General features: G+C 48.7%; 1 protein-coding gene across 11 annotated transcripts in view; it reads right to left on the reverse strand.

Annotated features, from left to right (window-relative positions):
- Positions 1-25,706, reverse strand: part of CASK (calcium/calmodulin dependent serine protein kinase) — a 431,912-nt gene extending 406,206 nt beyond the window's left edge. For 3 of the 11 annotated variants that reach the window (XM_075335528.1, XM_075335526.1, XM_075335525.1), the window contains exon 1: positions 25,210-25,705. In XM_075335528.1, coding sequence (XP_075191643.1) covers positions 25,210-25,268 — 59 coding nt within the window. In that variant the 5' untranslated portion in view covers positions 25,269-25,705. Of the gene's footprint in view, positions 1-25,209 lie in introns of all 11 variants that reach the window. The other 8 variants (XM_075335533.1, XM_075335530.1, XM_075335531.1 and 5 more) reach the window with 6 other exon arrangements.
- Between the last annotated feature and the right edge of the window lie 537 nt (positions 25,707-26,243).

Genomic DNA, 26,243 nt, shown 5'->3' on the forward strand with positions numbered 1-26,243 from the left:
AAAATGGACCCCGCTATGTTCGTTTAGTAAGAGCAACGAGGATGCCCCCATGTGGTCAACACTTCTGTTTGGACATGCATCAGGGCTGAGAATTAAAAGGAGCAAAATTCAAAATTTTGGAAAGAAAATTTGTCTGAAAGATTGTTGGCACCGTGGTTGCCATTTGCAGGGCACCTACGTTGCCTAAAAGCCAGAAATGGACAGGAACATTTATGTGATTTGTACAGAACATGGCAGTACTCTGTATCTACACACGTGGGGGATGGGAAAAAGCGATATCTGGCTTTTAGTACGCCAATCGGTTTGAGTAGATTGAGGGCACCATTAGTCGAACCTGAGGGGCCAAATCAGCAGAAACCCCCAAAAGGGACAATATCCCAATACTGGAAGCTTCCATCTGCTTAAGGACTTGGGTATAGTGAATATTTTGAACTCACAGGTGCCTCACAGAATTTGGTAACATTGAAACTTTTATTGGTAAACGTGCAATTTCATTTAGTAGCTACAAATGCGACAGCTACACAAGGGTTAAAAAAGTGAAAATGGACCCACAATTTATTGTGCAACATCAGAAACCACTGTTGGGCCACATGCAGGGCTAAGCAGGAAGGAGGGCTACTTGGGTTTTCGTGCACACATTTTGATAGAAAGGTTTGCAGAGCCCAAAAGATGGCAGAACAGCTGAACCCCCCCCCCCCCCCCCCCCCCAAGAGTGACCACATAGATAAATTCATTGAGAGGTAAATTTCTATCTACGGCTGCAGAGACCATTTTGCAACTCTCCACGACCATACCAGGCAAATATGCCATTTTAGTGCCCAGATTATGCTTTAGCAACATGTTCACGACCTATGACATATTTCCATCATATCTTGCGTTTGTCCTTTGATGCGGGACTCTCATGCGCAGCTCAACCACCTTTCCCTGCATGTAAGCTGGCCTGATCAGCCCAACATGCGCCTGAGTCAGGGGTGGTCAGATCGCCGATTAAGTCCCCGCTGTTAACTAGTGAGCTCCCCGTCAATCTCTGACAGCGGGATTTAACACGCACTGGCTGGAAGTGCACCATTCCCCATATCACGGGGTGCCGATGGGTTGTCATGACAGCCGGTGGTGGGGAAGGGGTTGCCAGTTAATGGACCCACGTTACATGATTAACTTCCTGTGAATGCCGGCTGCGTGCCAATGTTCATAGGAAGTCAATATTTCGGCTGTACAGAGAAGTGCTGATGGAGCTGCAATCGTTCAATGACTTGTGCTGTACAAAGCAGTGCTGCAAGTCCCCTAAGGGGACTAGTAAAATCAATTAAAGGCAACTGTCACCCACGTTTTTGCCCACCTAATCAGATGCAGCATAACGTAAGGGCAGAGATCCTGATTCCAGCAGTGTGTCACTTACTGGGCTGCAAGGGTAGTTTTGAGTAAAATTCATATTAACTCAGCAGTAGATCCTCATTAGAGGACTACTTGACGGGCTAATCAGTAGTCCGGCATATTCATGAGCTCTGTATAACTGCTAGATCTGCAGCAGAGAAAACTTTAATTTTATCAACATGACAGCAAACAGCTCATTAAGTGACATCGCTGGAATCAGGGTCTCTGTCTGCTACAATATACTGCTTTTAGATATGGAAATACCTGCTGACAATATCCACACCGGGCCTGTTAGCTGCATATCTGCTGATCAGATCAGCAGAAATGGTATGAGAATAATGCAGGCTCGCCACACAAGCCTCCTTTATAGGACAGACAACCAAGGACGTATACATACGCCCTTAGTCATGAAGGGGTTAAAATTGCAAATAAGTCAGTGTCCGTGCCCAGTACCTTGAGGTTCCCGTACATTGTACCCAGCTCATGCTCTTGGAGACACAACACTCCGTAAATTAAAGCACTCTCCTCACTACAGAAATGCAAAATACTGGACGCTTGAGGCTGTGTGTCAACGATCAGGTTCAATGTTTTGAGTCCAAAACGCTGAATTGTAAAGTACAAGCTCAGTGGATGGGATTTCCAAAATACCATGCCCACTGTGCTAGTTTTTCCCGCAGCATAAAGTGATATGATATGCCATGCAGCTTCATGAGCTGCAGCATTTCAATTATCACAGAGCAGAGAGTGTTCTTCGCAGAGAGACTGCAAGAGCCCAAACCCGGATCATGGGCACGGTCTCCTGCAGGAAAGTACATGCTGTGCCCAGGACGAAGTAATGTCCGGATCGTGGGCACAACATGTGGGGAAGAGGGGTGTAACTATAGCGCTTTTTCCAGAGTGCGCGTTACCAGTAACATGAAGGCCCCTATATTTTACACTTCCGACCAGTGTCACTGACAAAGTTATAACTCTGGAACGTGTCAACGGATCCCCGGCGAGTCAGACTTTTTTTTTTGTGACATATTGTACTTCATGATAGTGGTAAAGTTGAGACTAGCTTTTGCATTAGTGTAAATATTGGAAATTTGGCAAAACTTTTGCAATTTTCAAAAAAAAAAAAAAAAAAAAAAAAAAAAAACTAACCCCTTCACGACCGGCCGATTTTTCACTTTCCATTTTTTTTTTTCGCTATTCTTTTCTGAGAGACATAATTTTTTATTTTTCAGTCAATATGGTCATGTGAGGGCTCATTTTTTACGGAACGAGCGGTACTTTTAAATGAAACCATCAGTTTTACCATATAGTGTACTGGAAACCGTCAAAAAAAAATTCCAAATGCAGAAAAATTGCAAAAAAAGTGCGATAGGACTATTGAGATATTTTATTCACTGTGTTCACTATATGGTAAAACCTGATGTGTGGGTGTGATGCCTCAGGTCAGTGCGAGTACGTAGACACCAAACATGTATAAATTTACTTTTATATAAGGGGTTAAGAAAAAAAAAAAAAAAAAAAATATCGGAAGTTTGTGCGAAAAACACGTGGCGCACGTTTTACGCCATATTCAGTGACCCGTAGCGGTCGCATTTTTCGGGATCTATGGCTCAGTGACCGCTTATTTTTGTGTCTCGAGCTGACTTTTTTTAACGGTACCATTTTTGCGCAGATGCTACGTTTTGATCGCCTCTTATTGCATTTGCGCAAAAGTTGTGGCGACAAAAAACCTCGTTTTGGCGTTTGAAATTTTTTTTGCAAAGAATTTTCAGTAGATTTTCTTAAGAAAAAGAATGAGCATGTCACTTGTTTTCTGCAGCTAACTGCGTTATTTCAACTCCATTGACTAATGTAATCATGAAATAGCGCAGGAATAACGTAGGTAGCAAGTGATGTGCGTTATTCCTGCGTTATTCCCACGTTATTTCGCGTTTTCGGGACATAGGTGTACTTCCCTGCACTGCATTTTGCAGGAAGTGATGTCACTAGGACAGGAAGAGGAAGAAGAGGGGGAAAAAAAAAAAAAAAAAAAAACAAAAAAACAACAACACACAAACGTGTGCGCCGCTGTATTTTTACCTTCCAGCCGGGTAAAACACACAGCGGCGGCCTGGTATTCTCAGGCTGGGGAGAGTGAGGGACAGGGTTAATGCCCCCTCCCCCTCCCGCGAATATCAGCCGCAGCTGCCCCGGGGACTGTCCGCATCCATTATGCGACAGTCCCGACGTGTTACCGGCTCATCCAGATGCCAGTGATGCTGGGGCAATCCAGGTAATATGGAGTTAATGGCAACTAAAGGCTGTCGCTAAGTCCAGATAAGTGATGGGCAGCGTCTATGACACGCCGTCACTAATCTGAAAGTGAAAGTAAAGAAACACACACACACACACACACACACACACACACAGAAAAATGCTTTATTTTGAATAAAAGACAAAAAGCCCCTCTTTCTCCAGTGTATTTACCCCTCCCAGACACAGCTCCGGACGTATTCCACAGCGATGTCCCACGGCGCTTCCAGCCCTGCTTCAGCCGCGTCTGACAGTTCTCCACGGGTCAGTGAGCGAGTGCTGAATGCGGCTCCCTGAGCGAGGTGCAGAGGTGACTCCAGGACATTTCTCACGGCCGCTGATGTGAACACATTACCGTCCGCGAGAAGTGCAGTGTGCGTGGGGGGTGGGGGGGGGGGGGGGGGGAACATCATAAGAAAGCTGGAATTCTGTGTTCGCTGATCAGAAGTCCAGCACTGTGCGGTCATGCGCACGAGACCTCTCTGAAGCCAGGATGCGGTTTCATACTGCACATGACCTGAAGCACTGGGGCATCAGATCAGCAGTCACAGTGAACACGGGTACACACATTACCACTGGGTGATGCTGCATTGACTGGCGAGCTACCATGTTAAGAGGGCGGAATGAAGGCAGTAACTAACGCCCTTTGCGACTAGTCCCTCCGCTCATTAGCATAAAAGATCTTTAGAAGTATTTTTTCTAAACATCTCTTTATCTATACTAGTGTATACAGGGACTGTTAGGCAGGAACTAGAAATATGCACCCAGAACTGCTCGTGGTTCTGGGTGGCATATCGCACCTGACAGGTTCACTTTAAAGGCTGATCCAACTTCGGTGGAAACGCCTCAAAGAAACTAGACTCGGTGTTTGTGGCCCCAACATGCCTTTATAACCACCCTACAAAGCCTGGGCATGCTCCTGATGAGGCAGCGGCTGTTCTCTTGAGGGATTTCCTCACAGACCTGGATTAATGGATCAGTCAACTCATGAACAGCCTGTGTGTAACATGGCATTGGTGGATGGAATGAGATATGATGTCCCTGATGTGCTCAATTGGATTCAAGTTCTGGGGAACGGGCAGGCCAATCTATAGTATCAATGCCTTCATCTTGCAGGAACTGCTGATTCACTTGAGCCATGAGACCTAGCACTGCCATGCATCAGAAGAAACCCAGGGCCCACTGCACCTGCATATGGTCTCACAATGGGTCTAAGGATCTGATGCCAGTACCTACCACCAGTCAGGGTACCTCTGGCTAGCACTTGGCTGTGCGGCCTTCCAAAAGAAACGCCTCCTCATACCATTACTAACAAACTGCCAAATTGGTCATGCTGGAGGATGTTGTAGGCAGCAGAACGGTCTCCAGACTGTCAAATGTGCTCAGTCTGTTCCTGCTCTCATCCATGAAGGGCTCAGGGCCCCAATGTCAAATCTGGCAATCTTTGTGTTCTCTGGCAAATGCCTATCGTTCTGCACGGTGTTGAGCTGTAAGCACGACAGCCACTTGTGAACCTAGGGCCCTCAGAGTCTATTTCTGACAGTGTAAGCAGACAGATTAGTGGCCTGCTGGAAGTCATTTTGCAGGCCTCCAGTACTTGCTCTTGTTCCTCCTTGCACAAAGGAGGAGGTAGCGGTCCTGTTGCTGGATTTGTTGTCCTATGGCCACATCCAGATCTCCTGGTATCTGTTCCTTGCTCCAGACACAGCTAACCATCTTGCTACAGTGCGCATTGATGACCATCCTGGATGAGCTGCACTACCTGAGGAATTTATGTGGGTTGTAAACGCCGGTTCCCTGAAAAATGCCCATAGGAAAAATTGCCCACACGGAAAATTGCCCACACGGAAAATTGCAAATTGAAGCATCACAAAGTGTTCAGATCTATGATATTTGAGGTGCAAGGTGAGGATAATAATAAGGTACCCGTATTTTTCGGACTATAAGACGCACCGGACTATAAGACGCACCCTGGTTTAGAGGAGGAAAATGGGAAAATAAAACTTAAGCAAAAAAATGTGGTCATGACACACTGTTATGGGCGAGGATCTGCTGCTGACACTGTTATGGGGGTAATGTCCCCCAAAATTCTCTACTAAGGTACCCCATCCTGGTAATGATCCTCCTGCCTTGTATATGATCCTGCTATAAACCCCCATCCAGCCTGTATCACATACCCCCCCCCCCATCCAGCCTTGTTCACATACCCCCCCCATCCAGCCTGTTCACATACCCCCCCCCATCCAGCCTGTTCACATACCCCCCCATCCAGCCTGTTCACATACCCCCCCCCCATCCAGCCTGTTCACATACCCCCCCCCCATCCAGCCTGTTCACATACCCCCCCCCCATCCAGCCTGTTTCACATACCCCCCCCCCATCCAGCCTGTTCACATACCCCCCCCCCCCATCCAGCCTGTTCACATACCCCCCCATCCAGCCTGTTCAACATACCCCCCCCCATCCAGCCTGTTCACATACCCCCCCATCCAGCCTGTTCACATACCCCCCCATCCAGCCTGTTCACATACCCCCCCCCCCACATCCAGCCTGTTCACATACCCCCCCCCCTGCTCACAAAACCACCGGGGGGGTCACTCAGAAATCCCCCGCGCTGGCTACCAGTACGTCACAATCGGGGGGTAACAAGTGGGGGTCACCCCTCCTTTATACCTCCCGACCGACAGACAGAGCACGTGATGCGCTCTCTAGCGCCCCTCTTATAGTCAGGCCAATTATGGAATTGCCCGACCATAAGCAAGGAGGCCGCTATACTACTTATGCCGATTATTGAAGGGTCCCCGGTGAGAGTAAGGTATATATTCCCCCGACCTCCGCGGGCGGAATATATAAAATCTCCCCGAATCTCACTGGCCTCCCACAATAATCCTTGGCACAAACTCGCTGCCACCAACCGCTTCACGGTAACTATTAGCCGAACACACAGACGTGGGATTCAAGATCGAGATAACAGGAACAGCCCAAGATTAATTATATAATTTAATCAGCCTAAAGCACACTAGAAACTACAATATATACAATAGGGAATCTACAGAATATACATATGTCCAGAGTACAGTTACAGATAAAGCATGGTTTACAACAGGTATGCAATTCAATCAGTTTACCTTGTGCGTCTGGCCACAGGGGGGGCGCTGTAGACCAGGTTTCTAGGAACTCCCGCAGATGTTTCCTGCACGTGCCCCCAGCGAAAGAACCTTGGACAATGGCCGAAGCAGGGTTATCAACCTGGGCAAATCCAGGTCCCCTCCTACCTTAGTGACCTCACAGGAGCACTGCTCCACCCCTGGCTGGAGTTATGGACAAATTCACAACAAGGAATATGGGCCATAACTTTGCCTGGGAGCGTCGTAGGCGGACGCCAATGCTCTCATTGTGACAGTTATGAATTTAGCTACAGAACGATGGGACTCATGACCTGTCTACGAGTTCCCATATGGCTGATATCACGCCTGGGGTATTTCCCCAGCTCCCCCTTCCATAAAAAAAGGTGTGCCAGCATCGTCCGCCTGCGCAAACACCATTTTTATGGTTGCCATATTTATCGGAGATATGGCTTGCGAGATATGAACCATTTTTTACTGGAGTCGTTCTGTCTGGCTACTTCCAAGCCTTGCTAATGAGATACAACTCTTGTTACAGGGGTGACGGCAGGGAGCCATCCTGTGTCCATTGTCCGCACATCATCTCATCTCCATATCAGAGGAGATGGATGTTGGAGGTGTAAGGGGATGTGACACCTTCACAGATGCTGGACATTTGGGAACAAGGAGGGAGGGGGGGCACTGCCAGGGAGTGATGAGAGCAATTATGACTTCTAGTCATAATTCCTCTTCATATCCCAGGATTTACCTCACCACCCCCCATCCAGCCTGTTCACATACCCCCCCCCCCATCCAGCCTGTTCACATACCCCCCCCCCCATCCAGCCTGTTCACATACCCCCCCCCCCCCCATCCAGCCTGTTCACATACCCCCCCCCCCATCCAGCCTGTTCACAATACCCCCCCCATCCAGCCTGTTCACATACCCCCCCCATCCAGCCTGTTCACATACCCCCCCCATCCAGCCTGTTCACATACCCCCCCCCATCCAGCCTGTCACATCCCCCCCCCCATCCAGCCTGTTCACATACCCCCCCATGCAGCCTGTTCACATACCCCCCCCATCCAGCCTGTTCACATACCCCCCCCATCCAGCCTGTTCACATACCCCCCCCATCCAGCCTGTTCACATACCCCCCCCCCCCCCATCCAGCCTGTTCACATACCCCCCCCCCCCCATCCAGCCTGTTCACATACCCCCCCCCCCATCCAGCCTGTTCACATACCCCCCCCCCCCCCCATCCAGCTTGTTCACATACCCCCCCCCCCCCATCCAGCCTGTTCACATACCCCCCCCCATCCAGCCTGTTCACATACCCCCCCCCCATCCAGCCTGTTCACATACCCCCCCCATCCAGCCTGTTCACATACCCCCCCATCCAGCCTGTTCACATACCCCCCCCATCCAGCCTGTTCACATACCCCCCCCATCCAGCCTGTTCACATACCCCCCCATCCAGCCTGTCACATCCCCCCCCATCAGCCTGTTCACATACCCCCCCCATCCAGCCTGTTCACATACACACACACCCCCCCCCCCGCGTCACCAGCGGTCACACGTGCATGCAGTGCACGGCAACCGCTACAGTAGCACAGCGCATGCGCGGGACCACGGGCGCCCAGGGGCGGTGTCCTGAGGTTTGAAATTCAGCGTTCGGGGGGCGGCGTAAATCGGCAGGAGGACACGCAGCGTACATCAGGCAGCCTGCCCCCATGAAAGATTTAAGAATTTGCATACGAAAAAGGTACAAGTTTGTAAAGTATTTATTTTGGAATAAAAGGGGCCACAAAAACTATAGGAAGCTTCCTAGAATGCAGCCCAGGAGCTGCAGAGGGGGGAACTTTTAGCTTTAATAGCTATATTTCTGATGACAGGTTCCCTTTAAGTTCGTGACGCCACCCACGGGTTGTGGTGAATGGATGGACACCACCACTGCCGTTGACTAGGCTCCCCGGGGAGGGTGTTGCGCAGCTTGGTGTTGACCCCTCCGTGGGTAGGGGGTGATGGTCCCGGGGGCGCTGAGGAGGGGGGGATGAGTGCTGGCTTGTTGGTGCGATGCGGTGCGCAGCCCGAGGGAACTGTTGTACGCACTATTACAGACACACTGGAGTCTCTGGTAAACAAACAAGATGGTGGACGATGTCCGCAGCCGGCTGCGCTTCTCCCCCTTTTTTCAGGTTGGTGGTTTCCGCCTTTCTCCTGCACCGCACTTTTAGTAGAATGGTAACTCCTATGCCTGAGCAACAGTAGCCCGCTCCCCAGCTTTGTGTGTGCCAGTAGAGCCCCGTTTGCCCGCAGACGCTGGCCCGTGGGATCTCGATGCCTGGCCGGTGGCTTTCTATCCCTCTGGTTGGGCTGTTGTCTTCAGTCGGGTCTTGGGTGGGAAAGGACCTAAAGTCCAGACCCCAATCAGTGAATTCAACTTAGTCCAGTGGCTCTGGGCCTCGTACTGGGTCCGAGTACCCCCTCCTGGTGCTCTGGTTTCCAAACGGTTCCCCCGGTTCGGTACCAGCGGGGCCACTACCCGGTCCCGGTTCCTTACGGTTCCACCGGCTGTAATCCCTGCTCCTGTAGGTGGCCACCACCGTCTGCCCCCTGGCCACAGGGTATCCGGGCTCCAACCCAGATCCCTGACAGACGAACACTTTGCTACCACTCTCCTCCACTCCTGTCACTGAACTCTGTTTTCCCGCCTCAGGCTCTCCGAACTCCTAGGTGGGCGTGGCCAACCGCCTGGCTCCACCCCCGGGTGTGAACGTCAAGTCCTGAGAGGGGTGACTCAGGGTTTTAAGGTTGGCTGCTGGTACCTTTTTAGGGGAAGGTATTTGTGCAAGGGCCTACCTGTGACTACCTTGGCTAATCCAGGGTGTCACACATGCTCAGCATGTCCAGCAGAACGATCTAAATTGTTTAAAATCACTCCTGGTCTCTCTATCGCTCTGTCGGTTGGTCTCTCCCTCTCACCCCCTCTCTCATACTCACCAATCATGGGCGCGGCGCTGCACAGCTGTCACCATGCTCTCGTGGCTTCTCTTTTGAAAACGTCGGCCGCTCATTATTCCATCTCGTATTCCCTGCTTCCCCTGCCCACCGGTGCCTATGATTGGTTGCAGTCAGATGCGCCCCCACGCTGAGTGACAGCTGTCACACTGCAACCAATCACAGCCGCCGATGGGCGGGTCTATATCATGCAGTACAATAAATAAATAATTTTTAAAAAACGGCATGCGGTCCCCCCCAATTTTGATACCAGCCAAGGTAAAGCCACACGGCTGAAGACTGGTATTCTCAGGATGGGGAGCCCCACGTTATGGGGAGCCCCCCCCAGCCTAAAAGTATCAGCCAGCAGCCGCTCGAAATTGCCCGCATCCATTAGATGCGACAGTCCCAGGACTCTACCCGGCTCATCCCAAATTAACCTGGTACCTGGTGCGGTGGCAATCGGGGTAATTAGGAGTTAATTGCAGCCCATAGCTGCCACTTAGTCCTAGGTTAATCATGGCAGGCATCTATGAGAAACCCCCCATGAATAACCTGTAAGTGAAAGTAAATAAACACATACACCCAAAAAAAATCCTTTATTTGAAATAAAGGACAAAAATACACCCTTTTTCACCACTTTATTAAAATCCCAAATACCCCTCCAGATCAGACGTGATCCACAGAGGTCCCATGACGCTTTCAGCTCTGCTAACATGAAGCTGACAGGAGCGGCCACAGACCATTACCACTCATTGTCAGCTCCAACACAGCAACTGAAGTGAATCGCGCTGTCAGCGGGGATGTCACTGACGTAGTGCTAGTGTGTGCATTAATGATGGGGGCGGTAGTACCTGCGTGTGCGGTGATGATGGGGGCAGTAGTGCCGATGTGTGCGGTGATGATGGGGGCGCTAGTGCCGGGGTGTGCGGCGGTGATGATGGGGGTGGTAGTGCCGGGGTGTGTGCAGTGATGATGGGTGCGTTAGTGTGGCGCCCTGGACAAGCCAGGACATCACAAGCACTACACCAACACACCCCACACTCCCGGTCAGGCACACCTAAGTCAGACAAAAACCCTTGTTGCCTTCCTCCAGAGGCTGATGTCCACACCAGGGGGTGGGCCAGGCGGTTGGTCCCGCCCACCGAGGAGTTCACAGTCCTGGAGGCGGGAAAAGTAGAGAGTTTAGTTGAGAGTTGGAAGTGAAAGTGAGAGGAGATAAGTGGTAGAGGAGCAGACAGAAAGTGGTCCGGGTGTGTGGCCCGGACGGATCTGCAAGGTTGGCAGACGTTGGTGACCGTCTGCAGGAGTGGCCTATTGGAGCGAGCCGTTAGGACCGTGGACGGGTGGTGGCCCGGCGGTACCGGACCGGTACGCAAAGAGAAGCCAGCACCATCCGGCAGGGGCTTACGGACCCCGACAAGGCTAGGAGTCGCCGTGAATTTATCAAATCCGTTAGCGAAGGGAACCTCCTGAGTTTCCCAGCAGCCAAGTCCTGACAGACGGCAACAGTTCAACGGAGAGAGGGAAACAGTCACCGCCAAGGCTAAAGTTCCCAGGGCCAGAGCCTGCGGGCAAAAGGGGCTCCTTCAGCAACCTTCAAGCTGGAGGAGCGGGTTACCGGTGGGAACCCATTGGAACCGTACACACTACACAGGTGCAGGGAAAGGCAGTCACCATCAACCTGCCAGGAGGAGAAACACTGCAGCCGTCTGTGGGACCCGTCCATCCAGCCGTTTGTTTTACCGGAGACTCTGTGTACATCATTGGCTGAGTGAGTAGCACCGTGCCGTGCAGCACAGCGCTGCGCCCGCGACCCTGCACCTCGCCAGGCCCCGTAACCCGCCTGCAATCCACCCCTACTCCCTCACCGGGCCCCGGGACAACCAACCCCCTACCCACGGAGTGGAGGACTAACATCCAGGCTGCTCCCTGTCATCGCTCCCGGGATCCCCGTCCAGAGCAGCGGTGATGTCACCAATCTCACCACAACCGTGGGTGGCGTCATGGACAATATCAAATCCCCCCCTTTTTCACTCACAGGCGAGGAACGCCGCTCGAGTCCCCGGGATCCGGCCCACCGCTCGAGCCACCACCGAGCAGCAGCCGCAGCAGCAGCGGCCGGCCCCGAGCAGTGGGAGAGCGCAGCGTCCCCTCCTCCGCCCGCGACATTAGTGCCTGCGTGTGTGCGGTGATGGGGGCGGTAGTGCCTGCGTGTGTGTGGTGATGATGGGGGCGGTGGTGCTGGGGTGTGTGCGGTGATGATGGGACGGTAGTGCTGTGGTGTGTGCGGTGATAATGGGGGCGTTAGTGCCGCTGTGTGCAGTGATGATAGGGACGGTAGTGCCTGTGTGTGGGCGGTGATGATGGGGGCGGCAGTGCCTGCGTGTGTGTGATAATGGGGGGCGGTAGTGCTGGGGTGTGTGCGGTGATGATGGGGGCGGTAGTGCCTGCGTGTGTGCGGTGATGGGGGCGGTAGTGCCTGTGTGTGTGCGGTGATGGGGGCGGTAGTGCCTGTGTGTGTGCGGTGATTATGGGGGCGGTAGTGCCTGTGTGTGTGCGGTGATTATGGGGGCGGTAGTGCCTGTGTGTGTGCGGTGATGGGGGTTCTCTCTCTCTCTCGGCTAAAGAAAACTAAACGCAACAAGTTATTTCACAGGATTCTGTTGCCTTTATTATCACACTATTTACAACGCATCCGTCACATGAGTCACACAACGCATTGTGACGAATGCCAAACAACGCAATTGTGAAAGTAGCCATAGCTGGTCCTGAAAGCCCCAAAGGCACAGCAGAGAGGTGAGACTGTCGCTTGTACCACCTTGTGTTCGTGCTGGGAATGTATATGTTTTTGCAGTGGTGTAACTAGAGTCCAATGGGCCCCAGTGTGAAATTTGGACCTGCCCCCCCCCCCCCACTCACACATGTTCTCACATGTATGGGCCCTTGTAGTGTTCTAATTTCTATCAAGACTTATGAACTGCCTCCTCTCCCCCTTCATTATGTAGTAATGTCCTCCATCCTGGTATATATGCCCATCATCCTGGTGAATATGTCCTCATCCTGGTGTATATGACCCAATGCTGGTATATAAGGTCCTCATCCTGGTATGTATGGTCCAAGTTGTCTCCATCTTGGTATATTTGTTCCCATCCTGAGTTACATGGTCCCCAATCCTAGTGAGCATTCATGTCTATTGGCAATTTTCTGTGGACATTTTTCACATATCATGTGAACATCCTCACCTTGCACCTCATATAGATCTGAAACTTTCTGATGCTGCAATTGGCAATTTTCCACGTGGGCAACTTTCCGTGTGGGCAACTTTCCGGTCACCGTAAACGCCACCTGATGGTACCTCTAGGGGTGTTACTCACAGCAAGTTGGGCTGCAGTGTGTACATCGCCCTGGCCAAAAACTGATGCTCTAGCAGGATACAGCTAAACCCCCACTGCGCTGTTCACATATTTTTTTGTTTGTACAGGATACAGCCAGGCCCCTTTCTGTTGGGCCTTGCATTGTAGAGTGTCTGTCCGTGCATGATATACAGTGGAGTACGGCTTGGCAGCCCGCCTGATCTAATTGAAGGGCGTTACCTAATAGGCTGCGGGTTTGTGACTGTGTCATCTGCATGTGAACAGCGCTCTATGCAAGCCACTTGTGTGCAGTTTTATCATCTAGCAGTCACCTCCCCTCCATTCCATGAAGGTGTGTGTGTGATCTGCTTCTCCTGCACCTGTGATGCCTTCACTTAGTGGGGGTTTAGCTGTATCCTGCTAGAGCATCAGTTTTTGGCCAGGGCGATGTACACACTGCAGCCCAACTTGCTGTGAGTAATACTTGATTTTTGGAGGACATTATCCTCTTATTGTTGCTTTTTTTATACCTCTAGGGGTGAGAGCAATGACAAGATGCAAAAAAATGTGACCAAAACAACAGCCAAAAAGCATGAGACCAGAGAAATGGTCTGTGGTCACCACCTGCAGAACAAGTCCTTTATAGGGCCTGGCTTGCTAATTGCCTATTATTCCTAACTGTTTCTGATCCATTTGCAAAACAGCCAGAAAAATTGATTCACATTTACTATTGCTTCATAACAGGACAGGACGATTTAGTGTGATTGACTTGGAGTTACATTGTGTTTCAGTGTTCCCTTTATTTTTTTTGTGCAGTGTGTATACTTTATTAGGTTTGGCTATTATACAATAAAAACATTTTTAGGGTTTGGGTTTTTTTTTAATAAAAAGGTTCTTGGCATCTCTGTATTTGAAGACATTAAAGTTTTTTTTTTTTATTTTTCTGCCACCAGAGTCATGTGAGGGCTTTTTTTGTGGGATGAGAGTTTTTATTGGTACCATATTGGGCCACAATATTTATTGATCGCTTTCTATTCCGCTGTTTGTGAGGCACAAATCAAGAAATAGCAACTCAACAAGGTTTGTTTTTTCCCCTACGACGTTAACAGTGTTTATTCTTTTTTAGTACGATTACAGCAATACCACATTACTAATTTTTAACATTTTTTCCACCTTTGCACCATATTTTATAGGGAAAAAAATAAAATTGTTTTTCATTCCTGTAATTTGAGAGCTATAACTTTTTTTGTGAGACACATTGAGATTTTCAGCTATACTTTATGTATGACTTTTTGATTGTATTTTTTTCCACTTTTGCTCAGTTGTATGATGAAGTTTTTGCTCTTTATTTTTTTTTTTTTTTTTTTTTTAAACGGTGTTTACTGAAGGGGATTAACTAGTGTGACAGTTTTATAGATCAGAGCCGCAAAGTATTCAACTGAAGTAAAGCGCTGAAGACCACACCGGGAGCTCCTCTACCGGTCGTGATCACCGAGGGGTCTATTGTGACTGCGGTCCACAAGGCTGAAAAACTGATAATAAAGAATATACGATACGCTAACCAAATATCACATTTCTCTGGTACATCTCACTCCAGAATGCCTCTAGGGTAACATTTCTGAAGAGAGTTTTTATGACTTTAAAAAGGAATTGCCACACACACACACACACACACACACACACACACACACACACACACACACACACACACACTTTTTTAAAAACTGCTGAGCAAAAACAGCCACCACAAGGAAGGGAAAAAAATAATAAAAAAAAAAGAAAAATTGTATTTAATAAGTCACAAGTGATGAATCAGGCCAGGCCTATTGTGCCTAGATACCCTTAAGGTCCAGTCACACTAAGCAACTTACCAGCGATCCCAACAACGATAGGGATCGCTGGCAAGTTGCTAGGAGGTTGCTGGTGAGATGTCACACTGCGACGCTCCAGCGATCCCACCAGCAACCTGACCTGGCAGGGATCGCTGGAGCGTCGCTACACGAGTTGCTGGTGAGCTCACCAACCAGTGACCAGCCCCCAGCGCCGCGTGGAAGATGCTACGCTTGGTAACTAAGGTAAATATCAGGTAACTAACCTGATATTTACCTTGGTTACCAGCACACGGAGCTACACGTGCAGAGAGCAGGGAGCAGCGCACACTGAGCGCTGGCTCCTTGCTCTCCTAGTTACAGCACACATGGGGTTAATTACCCGATGTGTGCTGCAGCTAAATGTGCACAGAGCAGGGAGCAGCGCACACTGCTTAGCGCTGGCTCCCTGCTCTCATAGCTACAGCACACATGGGGTTAATTACCCGATGTGTGCTGCAGCTAAATGTGCACAGAGCAGGGAGCAGCGCACAATGCTTAGCGCTGGCTCCCTGCTCTCCTAGCTACAGCACACATCGGGTTAATTAACCCGATGTGTCCTGCAGCTACATGTGCACAGAGCAGGAGCCGGCACTGACAGTGAGAGCGGCTGAGGCTGGTAACAAAGGTAAATATCGGGTAACCAAGGTCAGGGCTTCTTGGTTACCCAATGTTTACTGTGGTTACCAGCCTCCGCAGAAGCCGGCTCCTGCTGCCTGCACATTTAGTTGTTGCTGTCTCGCTGTCACACACAGCGATCTGTGCTTCACAGCGGGACAGCAACAACTAAAAAATGGCCCAGGACATTCAGCAACAACCAACGACCTCACAGCAGGGGCCAGGTTGTTGCTGGATGTCACACACAGCAACATCGCTAGCAACGTCACAAAAGTTGTTCGTTAGCAGCGATGTTGCTTAGTGTGACGGGGCCTTTAACCACCAGGCGATTTTCCATTTTCCCTCCTTTTCTTCAAAGAGCCATAACTTAAATTTTATTTTTCCATCAATATTGCCATAAGAGGGCTTGTTTTTTTGCAGGACGAGTTTTACTTTTGAATGAAATCATTAATTTTACCATATAGTGTACTGGAAAACAGGAAAAAAAAAAAATCCATGTGCGGTTAAATTGCAAAAAGTGTGCAAGTGAATGATTATTTTGGTGTCTTTTATTTAGCACTCTCACTATATGGTAAGTCTGACATGTCAATATGATGCCTCAGTTTGGTAAGAGTTTGTAGATACCAAACATGAATATTTACTTTTATCTAAGGGGTGAAAACAAATTTAGAAGTTTATTAAAAAAAAAAAAAAAAAACCCACAACAAAAAAAAAAAAAAAAAAAAAACAGCAGTTGCTTATTGATCACTATTTGTCCAAGACCCGTAGCATTCTCATTATGGCTCAGTAACTATTTTTTGCATCTCGGGCAGACGTCTCTAATTGTACCATTTTTGTGCAGATGCTACATTTTGATAGCTTATTTCATTTTTTTTTTTTAAAAAAAAAAATTTGCGGCAACTAAAATGTAATTTTGGCTAGCTACACCGTGTACCGATCAGTTTAACTGATTGTATATTTTGATCAATCGGGCATTTGTGAATGCGGCGATACCAAATTTGTATGTTTAATTGTTTTATTTTCAATGGGGTGTTTAATTTTTAGGGTTTATTTGCTCAAAAATTATTTTTAATTTAATTTATTTTACTAGTCCCCTAGAGAACTTTATAACTGCATTTTCCGATCACTTGTTTATTTCTGCTGATCAAAGCAGCATTGCTCTGATCGGCAGAAATGCAGCATTCCAGTGAGAGCCAGCACTGTCAGCTCTTACAGGAAGTGAGTCATGGCAACGTCAGGGGTCATCAGTTAGCCCCATGCTACCATGGCAACACATTGGTGCCCCATGATCACGTCACGGGGCCGCCAATGGTGTCGGGGGAATAGTGTGATCCAAGCCGCATCCATTTAAAAGTCGTACTGTCAATGTTTGACAGCGCTATCTAAAGGGATAACCGATGAGAGCAGATCTCAGATCCACCTGCGCTTGTTAGCCACACGTCTGCTGATCGGATCAGCAGACAAGTGCGAGGATTACAGCAGGCTCACCGTCAGAGCCCGCGGAAGCTAGGCGACCGAGGACAAACAGTTATGTCCTTGGTCGTAAAGGGGTATTGCCTTTCCCATCTCCTAGATCCTCTCTCATTATGTAGTAGGAATAATAAGAGCAAATAATTCCAATTAGAAATGTAGTATAATTCTTCTGATATAGCCATGTCTCTTACCTCATGTACAGAGCATTACAGCTTAGTTGCTTATGGTTGTAACCTTAGATACCTAAACTGTCAGTATATGAGTGGATGTAACCATGGATACACAAGTTGCAATGCCCTGCACATGAGTTAAGAGACATTGCTATAAATCGGGAAAACTATACTAGATTTCTAATTAGAGAGGTATCTACTACACCTACTACATACTGGGAAAGAATCTCGAAGGTGGGATTAACAAGGCCTGCCAGACATCAAAAATCCTGGAAGCAGATCCAGTCTATGGAAAAACAGTTAAAAGAAGTCTTGTAAATCTCTTAAATGAACGGCCTATCCACAGGATAGGTCATAGTGGGGATGGAACACCGAGCACCTCTGCCGATCATTGCTCCCTGGGCCAGGTAGAAGTGTTCAGATGCAGAGCTGCACAGCTCCATCAACTGTATAGTGGTTGCAATCCGGTACTGCACATCCACACCTCATGCAAAAAAAAAAAAAAAAAAAAAAAAAAAAACCAGGTCACTCATCTGAGACCAGCATAACAGAGATAAAAACCCTAATTCCATGATATGTCACTTACGGAGCTTTTTTTCTGTCATTTTGATAAAATCAGTGTTTTCTCTGCTGCAGATCTAGCAGTTATACAGAGCTCATGAATATGCTATACTACGTAGCAGCACGCCAAGTAGCCCTCGAATGATAAAATCACTGATTTAATCAGCAGTCGGTCAAAACTACACTAAGCAGCTCAGTAAGTGAAACACCGCTGAAATCAGGATCTCTGCCCCTACATTATGCTGCTCTCAGATTAGGTGGCAAAAACTTGGTGACAGATTCCCTTTAATTCAATCGTCTTAATTTGGACTTACACAAAACCACTGCATTACTGAATTTCTATTGAGAAAGAGCAAGTTTGTGCTTTCAGGAGCGTATAGGTAACAGTTTGGACTGATTTTGGATCTCTCTCCTAACCGTACTTTTAAAGCTCTAGAAGTATTGGTAGAGTTTGGAGACATGATAAAACTAATGCTACATGAACACATCTATGAATAACAGTATGAGTATGGAACATACCAGGGCACTGACTGACCACAATTCTGACCCGAATGTGACAGCCTAATAAATGCCTATAGGCTGAGAAGGTGGGATTGGGAGACCTGCAACCTTCGAATGCAAAATTAGCTGCAACAGCTTTTTCAAAGTCAAGTTGAATAGTGATATGCTCACACTCAGATTTGCATGTTACATATCTGACGCATTTTCATGGGGACCCAGAGTGGAATTTCTAGGCCGACATTGTGGTGGATGTACAGGTTGATCTGGACAAGGATTAGCTTCATTCAATTAAGCCAATCCACGGCTTCTTGACGTGGAATCTGGAATCACAATTAAAGCTATGTTCACACTTCCGTTTTGCCTCAGTCACAATCCGTCGCCTTGAGGAATTACGGTATCCTGCAAAATATTTTGCAGGAATCAGGTTTTTTTCCCCATAGACTTCTATTAGGAACGAGTTGTGACTGATGGGTTTGCGTTGCATCCGCCACTTAACAATCAATAGTTTACTGACTGACCGTCAAGCGGGAGCAACGCTGAATGTAATATTTTTTGTGTGCAGTGGATCTTTTTTACTGTGAGCATGCACACACTAATAAAACCATGATCCACTGTAAATGCAGTTCCAGTGGCCGGAACTTAGGTTTTCTGAGCGATCAGATGATCGTTCTCTCCCTCTCGTTTTTATACTGTAATCATTTTACCAATCCCTCTTTCTCATGACAATCAATTCCAATTCTTGCCACCCGTTGAACAACGCATCAGTCACAAGCGTCAAGCAACGGAGGTAACTGATGCAAAAAAAAAAAAAAAAAACAGAAATGTGATCATAGCCAAAAACGCTGCTGCTCAGGTATTTTGCAGAAAGAACCAAAATCTTCATAGAATTTTTTTTTTTCAATTGATATCTTTAGGATCCTCACTGATCAGCTGTTCCTAGTGCCAAACAGACATTCTCAGATGCTGCCACAACAGCAGCTCTATCATAACTATAGGGGCCATGGTCAGGTACTGTAGATCCCCCTTATAGGGGACACTGCTACTATAGTTTTGACATAGCTGCTGTGTTGTGGTAGCTTACAAGATCTTTCATTTGCCACTGGTGTTGCCCCCCACCTATCAGATATTGATGGCCTATCCTGAGGATCGGACACACACACACACACACACACACACACTTCCCTGTCTTATACTGATCTTCACTTGTTTCCAAGCTGCAACAAACCTGCAGGGTAATCTTGTCACTAAATTCTGACTGGCCAGAAGTCACAGTAAGGCTAGCTTCACACTTGCGTTGAACGGGATCCGTTGCATTGCGTTGTGTGACAGATGCAACGGATGTGTTGCATATAGTGGCACAATGGATCGTGCAAAACAACAGAATCAGCTTTTTTTTTTAATACACAGTTTCACTGGCAACAGACTATTGTGAACGATCAGCTGATCACTCCCAGCACGGGAGGAGGGAGGGGAGGGAGCTGATCGCTCCCAGCGCCGGGTGATCAGCTGATCGCTCCCAGCGCCGGATGATCAGCTGATCGCTCCCAGCGCCGGATGATCAGCTGATCGCTCCCAGCGCCGGATGATCAGCTGATCGCTCCCAGCGCCGAGAATGTGTGCGGAGTGGGAGGAGCCGAGCCATGGCACTGAGGACGTGTGTGTGTGTGTGTGTGTGTGTGTGTGTGTGTGTGTGTACACACAGTGCGGGAGGGGGCGGAGCCGAGCGGGGAAGTGTCTGGCTCCCTGCACACGTGGCCAGGGTAAATATCGGGTAAAGCACTTTGCTTGGTTACCCGATATTTACCTTAGTTACGGGTGCAGGGAGCCAGAGAGAGCATGCGCAGTGAAATCCTAAGGATTCTGCTGCTCAAAAATAACGTTACATGCTGCGTTCCTCCCGCTGGGCGGAAGCAACGCAGCGTCGCCCAGCAGAAGCAACGCAGGTCCTTTTGGCACAATCCGTCATCCATAGAAGTCTATGGGAAACAACAGAATCCGTTAACGGATTCTGCTGTTTTCCAAAAGGGCGGATTGTGACGGAAGGAAAACAACGCAAGTGTGAAAGTACACTTACATTGGGAGCTTGTGATGTAGCTTTTCAGACTAAAGTATAGAGTTGTGAACACCATGAAACACTCGAGCAGCCAGGTCACAAATGGCTGGAGACTGACTATTGTGATGGTGAACGAAGATTAAGAAGAAGGAAGGAGAGTAGAAGAGGGGTCAGGGGAGTGACATTTAAAGCACCACTCTGGCACCGAGATAAAAAGCTGGAGTGGAGCTTTAGGCTATGTGCGCACTGGAAAATGGAATTTTCTCAAGAAAATTCCGCAGGCATTGAAAGATTACCGCACCCGCGGTAAAAAGCACCCAAAAACCGCATGCGGTTTGCCGCAGTTTTACCTTGGTATTGGCGCATGCGGGTTGGTACATGTGCTTTATTGCATTCAATGCAATAAAGCACATTGAAAAAAAAAAAAAAATCATTTCCTTCTGAGATAGATAGTAGATAAATAGACAGAGGACAGATCGCTGCATTTCTCACGGTCGGCAGTGAGTTCACATTACCGGCCGTGGGAAATGCCCTGTGGTTACCTCTGCGAGGCTGCATTCAGCGCTGTGTGTCAGTCGCGGCTGGATGTAAGCAGCGCAGGACGTGGATTACGTCGGAGCTTTGTTTCGGGAGGGGTTAATAAAAGGGTGAAGGAGGCTTATTTGTGTTTTATTTAAAATAAAGGATTTTTCGGTGTGTTTTTTGACTTTACTTACGGGTTGATCAGGTCAGCTGTCTCAGACGCTGCCATGATCAAGCCTGGACTTAGTGGCTGCGATCCGCCGCCATTAACTCCTTGTATTACCCTGACTGCCACTGCATCACGGCAGCAGGAAGAGCTGGGGACACTCCGGTACTGCCGCATAATGGATGCGACAGTCCCGGGGCAGCTGCAGCTGATATTCTCGGCTGCGGGAGGAGGGAGGGAGGCGGGGGACATTAACCCTGCCCCTCGCCCTCCCCAGCCTGAGAATACCGGGCCGCCGCTGTGTGCTTACCTCGGCTGGAAGGTAAAAATACAGCGGAGCCCACGTGTTTTGTTTTCTATATTTCCGTTTGCTTTCTATGTGTATTCTATATGTCTGTGATGTCTGTGTGATGTCTGTGTTTACTTTCTGCTCCGCTTCCTCTTCCTGTCATAATGACATCACTTCCCTGCAAAACCGCAGGCAAGCGATGTACATTACATTACATTACAGGTAAATCGCAAAATACCGCGGGAAAACGCAGTGAACCGCACAGAATTTGCTGCCTGCGTTATTCCCTGAGGGATTTCACGATTACATGGCAGTCAATGTAGTGAAATCCCGCAGCGACGTGCGGAAAAGAATTAACATGCAATTGTTTTTGCTGCGGGAATCCCGCAGCAAAACATGCAGCTGTCAAATTCTGCCTAGTGCACACAGGATTTTTTTTTTCCCATAGGTTTTGCTGGTGATTCACTGCAGAGATGTTATGAACATTTTCTGCAGCGAAACATGCAGCAAATCCGCAAAAAATCCGCGGCAAAATACGGTAAGTGCGCACAGGGCCTTAAGCCAAGGGAATTACTGTACATAAATGCAATTTAGTGCTCAATCAAGCACTGCTCACAAGACTTACCAAATTTCCTCTACTTAGTAGCATTATTTACACACGCACCTTGTAATAGTGGCCAACAAAGCAGTTTGTGTTTTGTTAATCACAGCATCATGCAGACACAGCAGATGTGCCAACAAGATTATCAGGATTTGTTAGGTTGTGCAGTTTTTGGAGCAAGTCTTCAGAGGGAAGAAAATATTATATTATTAATATATATTTTTCAGAAACTGCTCCAGGAAACACCTCCATGCACAAATATCATAAGTATGTTCACACTGTTTAACATAGGAGTCCATAAACACTATGCCTATGTAGTGATATGTGCTGGTATAGCTCCAGAAGTACACTGGAAATTAAGTGTGAATGCGCCCAAAGGACAGGAAACCACTTCCAGTCTGAAAGAGCTTATGTTTAGTTTTATGCAACAAGCCATTCAAACTGGAAAGCAGACACCAAAGGTTCTTCAATGGCAGGACAGTCAAAATAAAAATGATCAATTCACCATTTCTTCAGCAAGAATTGTTCTGAAACATTTAAACTCATTGATAACATTTTAGAAGACGTAGACTTTTTTTGCCTAGTTAGAATCACCACATATTAGAATGAGTAATAACTATTCACAAATACATCCCATATAGCAACAGAACATATTTCTAGGGAGCCTGCCAGTCAGTTCATGCTGCCCAAGCCGCGGGCAGCAGGAATCACTGCTTGGCTGCACAACTGCATCCCGGTATATTTTTCTGTGAAACGCTCCAGCATTTATGGTTTGAAGATCCAGCTGATGGCCATAGGCCCAGAAACAATACAGGAGCTATACTACACAAGGGAGCGACCCGAGCAGGGGCCAGCACAAGACCAGTCACATTTCTGGACGGATATCTTCAAACCGTAAACCCTGGAGAGTCTCAGAGAAAAATACATGGATGCAGTCGTGCAGCTCAGATTCATGCTGCCTGTGGTTTGGGCAGCCGGAGTCAGCTGACAGGTTCCCTTTCATTCAAAATGATGAATAAGGCTGGTTTCACACTACGTCTTTTTAACATCCGTTAAAAACGTTTTTTTAACGGAAGTACGGATCCTGTGCAAATCCGTTTTCACTGCAATGCATTTTCAATGGACTCGCGTCCACCTGCGTTTGCATGCGTTTGCGTCCGTTAGACGCAGGATCCGTCCTTTTGCGTTATTTTGACATGTTTCAAAAACGCAACATGTAGCGTTTTTTTGCTTTGTCAAAATAACGCATCTCACAGGATCCTTCACATTGCGCCGCGAGCTGCAATGCATTTCAATGAGTGCTGGATCCTGCCTAGCAGAATGCGTTCAGTTGCGTTGTAACAGGATCCTGCTTTTGTACTGAGCATGCCCAGAAAGTACTGAGCATGCCCAGAACCAGTCTCCAGTGATCTGTCTATCTCTCTACTCCCTCCCTCACCCTCTCTCTCTCTCTCTCTCTATCTCTGTCTTTCCCCCTTCCTCTCCTGTCTCTCTCTCCCCTGCCTGAGAGCTGCGGACACTCGTAACCAAGGTAAATATCGCGTAACCACTTCTCTTAGTTACCCGATGTTTACGTTGGTTACGCGTGCAGGCAGCCCTGCTCCTAGCAGCTGCAGACACTCGTAACCAAGATAAATATCGGGTATCCAAGGCCGATGTTTACCTTGGTTACCAGCGTCTGCAGCTGTCAGAAGCCTCCTCCCAGTCTAGCTCCCCTCACTCCCGATCACATGACTCCAATGCCCGCCCCTAAATATCCAGTGCAGGATCCTGCAAAATAACATATGCGTTTGCATACGTTATTTGCTGTAAAAGCAGGATCCGTACTTCCGCTAAAAAAACGTTTTCAGCGGATGTTAAAAAGACGTAGTGTGAAACCAGCTGTATCAAGTTATACTTCAGGCACTTCTCCAGCTGAAAGCTTTACACCAATGTTATTAAAGCAGAAGTCTGGAACCAAACCATGGATGATCTATCCGTACGATGAATGAGGGTCTGGTAACCGGCACTCCACTGACCAGCCAATGTATGGGGGTGAAACCCAGCAGATCCATATACTGTTTAGTGGTCGCTGCCAAGCAATGCAATTTACCAGAAAAAATGAACCACACTCAAACGGACTGTAAAATGCTGAAACTTATTATTCACATATGAACACAGCAAATTGTAGTGATGGGGTATAGGGACATATGCAACTGATGGTGGACGTTTTGAGCGATCCCATTATCAATTAGTTGCTGTCTCCCAAGGTAGATGGGTATTCCTGGTGAACAGAGCCAATTCTGCACTGTAAAGAGGCAGTCTCTTCACCAAGAATACCCGTTTACCTTGGGAGACAGTGACTAATTGATAAAGACCCAGGATGGGTCAAAACATCCGTCACCAGATGCATATGCCCCTATACCCATCACCACAACGTGCTGTGTCCGTACACGAATAATGAAACGTCTAGCATTTTACAGTCCGTGTGAGTTCCAGGTTTGTTTGTTTTTTTACTTGTGGATGACCATTGGGTTCTAATCCAGTCCAGCCAGCACCCCTCCATTATGCAGAGTGCACACCTCAGCTGTTCTAAGCACTGCAATTTGTCATCCTGTCACTTGACCCAACACATGTTGTATTGAAAAGACCTGATTTTTTGTGGACCCAGCAGAGGTCAGCTGACGCCTGGTGTCCGGCAGAAACAGTGCCCATTGAAACCACTGGAACATGCTAGTGTATGGGAGGTAGGGATTTCATCCAATGGAGCGTCAGGCCTACAGCCATGGGAGCCTTGACTTTAGCTCTATGAATAAGCAGCACAGACCTCACACCCTGGCACAGCTGTAGGGAAAGGTGTACAATCCTGATGCCCACAATTGCCCATCATCCTGGATGGTAGATCCAGAGCCTTATGCCACCACATACACCGTCAGCAGAGCCACAAGAGTGGGCGGCGTTATTGTGTGAAGAAATCATGCACAGCAAGTCCAACCACCTCCTACTTCTACAAACTTGAAGATTAAATGGCTTTTCAAGAATGACTGTGCCATGATGATGCCGATCAGCAGCACACAGCAAGGCTGGAACCTGTCAGGACCCCTGAAGGAGGAGGAGGAGAGCCATCTTATGGGAGAGCCCCAACTGTCAGGGATGGAGCCATATGGTCACCTGCAGCCGGTGGGGCCAGCACAGGTAGCCGGCACTGCACCAGCCCTGCCCACACAGCCGGGCATGGCCCACACATCTGGGCAGCAGAGGTGCATCGTGCAGGCGGTACAACTTACTTCCCAATCACCTCACACAGCTCATACACATCTTCAAACAGCACGTCGTCGTCGGCCATGGTCCTGAGGGGATGCAATTAAGCCACCACAGAAGTGCCCAGACGGGGTCCAGCCGGGGAGGCGAGAGGTCCCGAGCGGAGGAGGGCTGCACAATGACACGGACACGAAGGTGACACCCGGCGCTCCCCTGTCATCAATGGACCGCGGCAGGCGGCCGCTCTACATCCCAGGGCCGCCGCTCAGCCGGAGCTCCGCCATCCCAGGAAACCGAGCGCCTCCCGGCGCCGAGACACTGAGCACAGACCGCGCCTCGAGTTGCCGCCGTTCACGAGCAGCGCGCCCCCGGTTTAAATGGCGGTGTCCGTTCCAGAGGTAACCGTGCCCCACATTTCAAACCTGAAGCGGGAGCGCGCCCTGCTTCTTCCCTTCAGCTGAGGCAGGGCCGTGCGCGTCCATGTGACGGTTCATTTCGTAGATGACGTCGAGAAGCGAGCACGTCTTCCCCACCTCTCCCAAGTCTTCCAATAGGGGGCGGCCTGAGGTGAACGTGAAGCGCGCGTACAGGCTCGTGCACGGCGAGGGATGATTGAGCGAGGAAAGTATGCACGGAGACGAGTCCGCCAGTGAACAGCACGGTCTGGGAGCGCAGCCGCCACTTCCCTCACGGACTATTTTTTTTCCCCATGAATTCACAGACTTGTAGTGCTATCCTTTGGTAAAACGAACGTTGTCCAATAGGGAGCCAACGGGCGTGGCTTCTGTCTTGGTGACAAGCCAATGGCTTCTATAAGCGGGTGATTGGCAGCCCAGTGCTCCAATGGTGTTTGCGCAGAGGACACAGCATTCATCACATGGGAAATGTGGGATTTGTGGATGCTGGGCTGCCATTGCCAGCAGTGAGCCAGGCATTTAGTGAATGGAAGAATGCGTCCGCTAATCAGACGTGGCCGCCCAGAGCTGTGACTAGGAGTGAGGCCGCCTCACTGGCCACTTAGAGCTGTGACTACGAGTGAGGCCGCCTTACTGGCCACTCA

The sequence above is a fragment of the Anomaloglossus baeobatrachus genome, chromosome 2, assembly GCF_048569485.1.
Source record: "Anomaloglossus baeobatrachus isolate aAnoBae1 chromosome 2, aAnoBae1.hap1, whole genome shotgun sequence".
Taxonomy (NCBI): Eukaryota; Metazoa; Chordata; class Amphibia; order Anura; family Aromobatidae; genus Anomaloglossus; species Anomaloglossus baeobatrachus.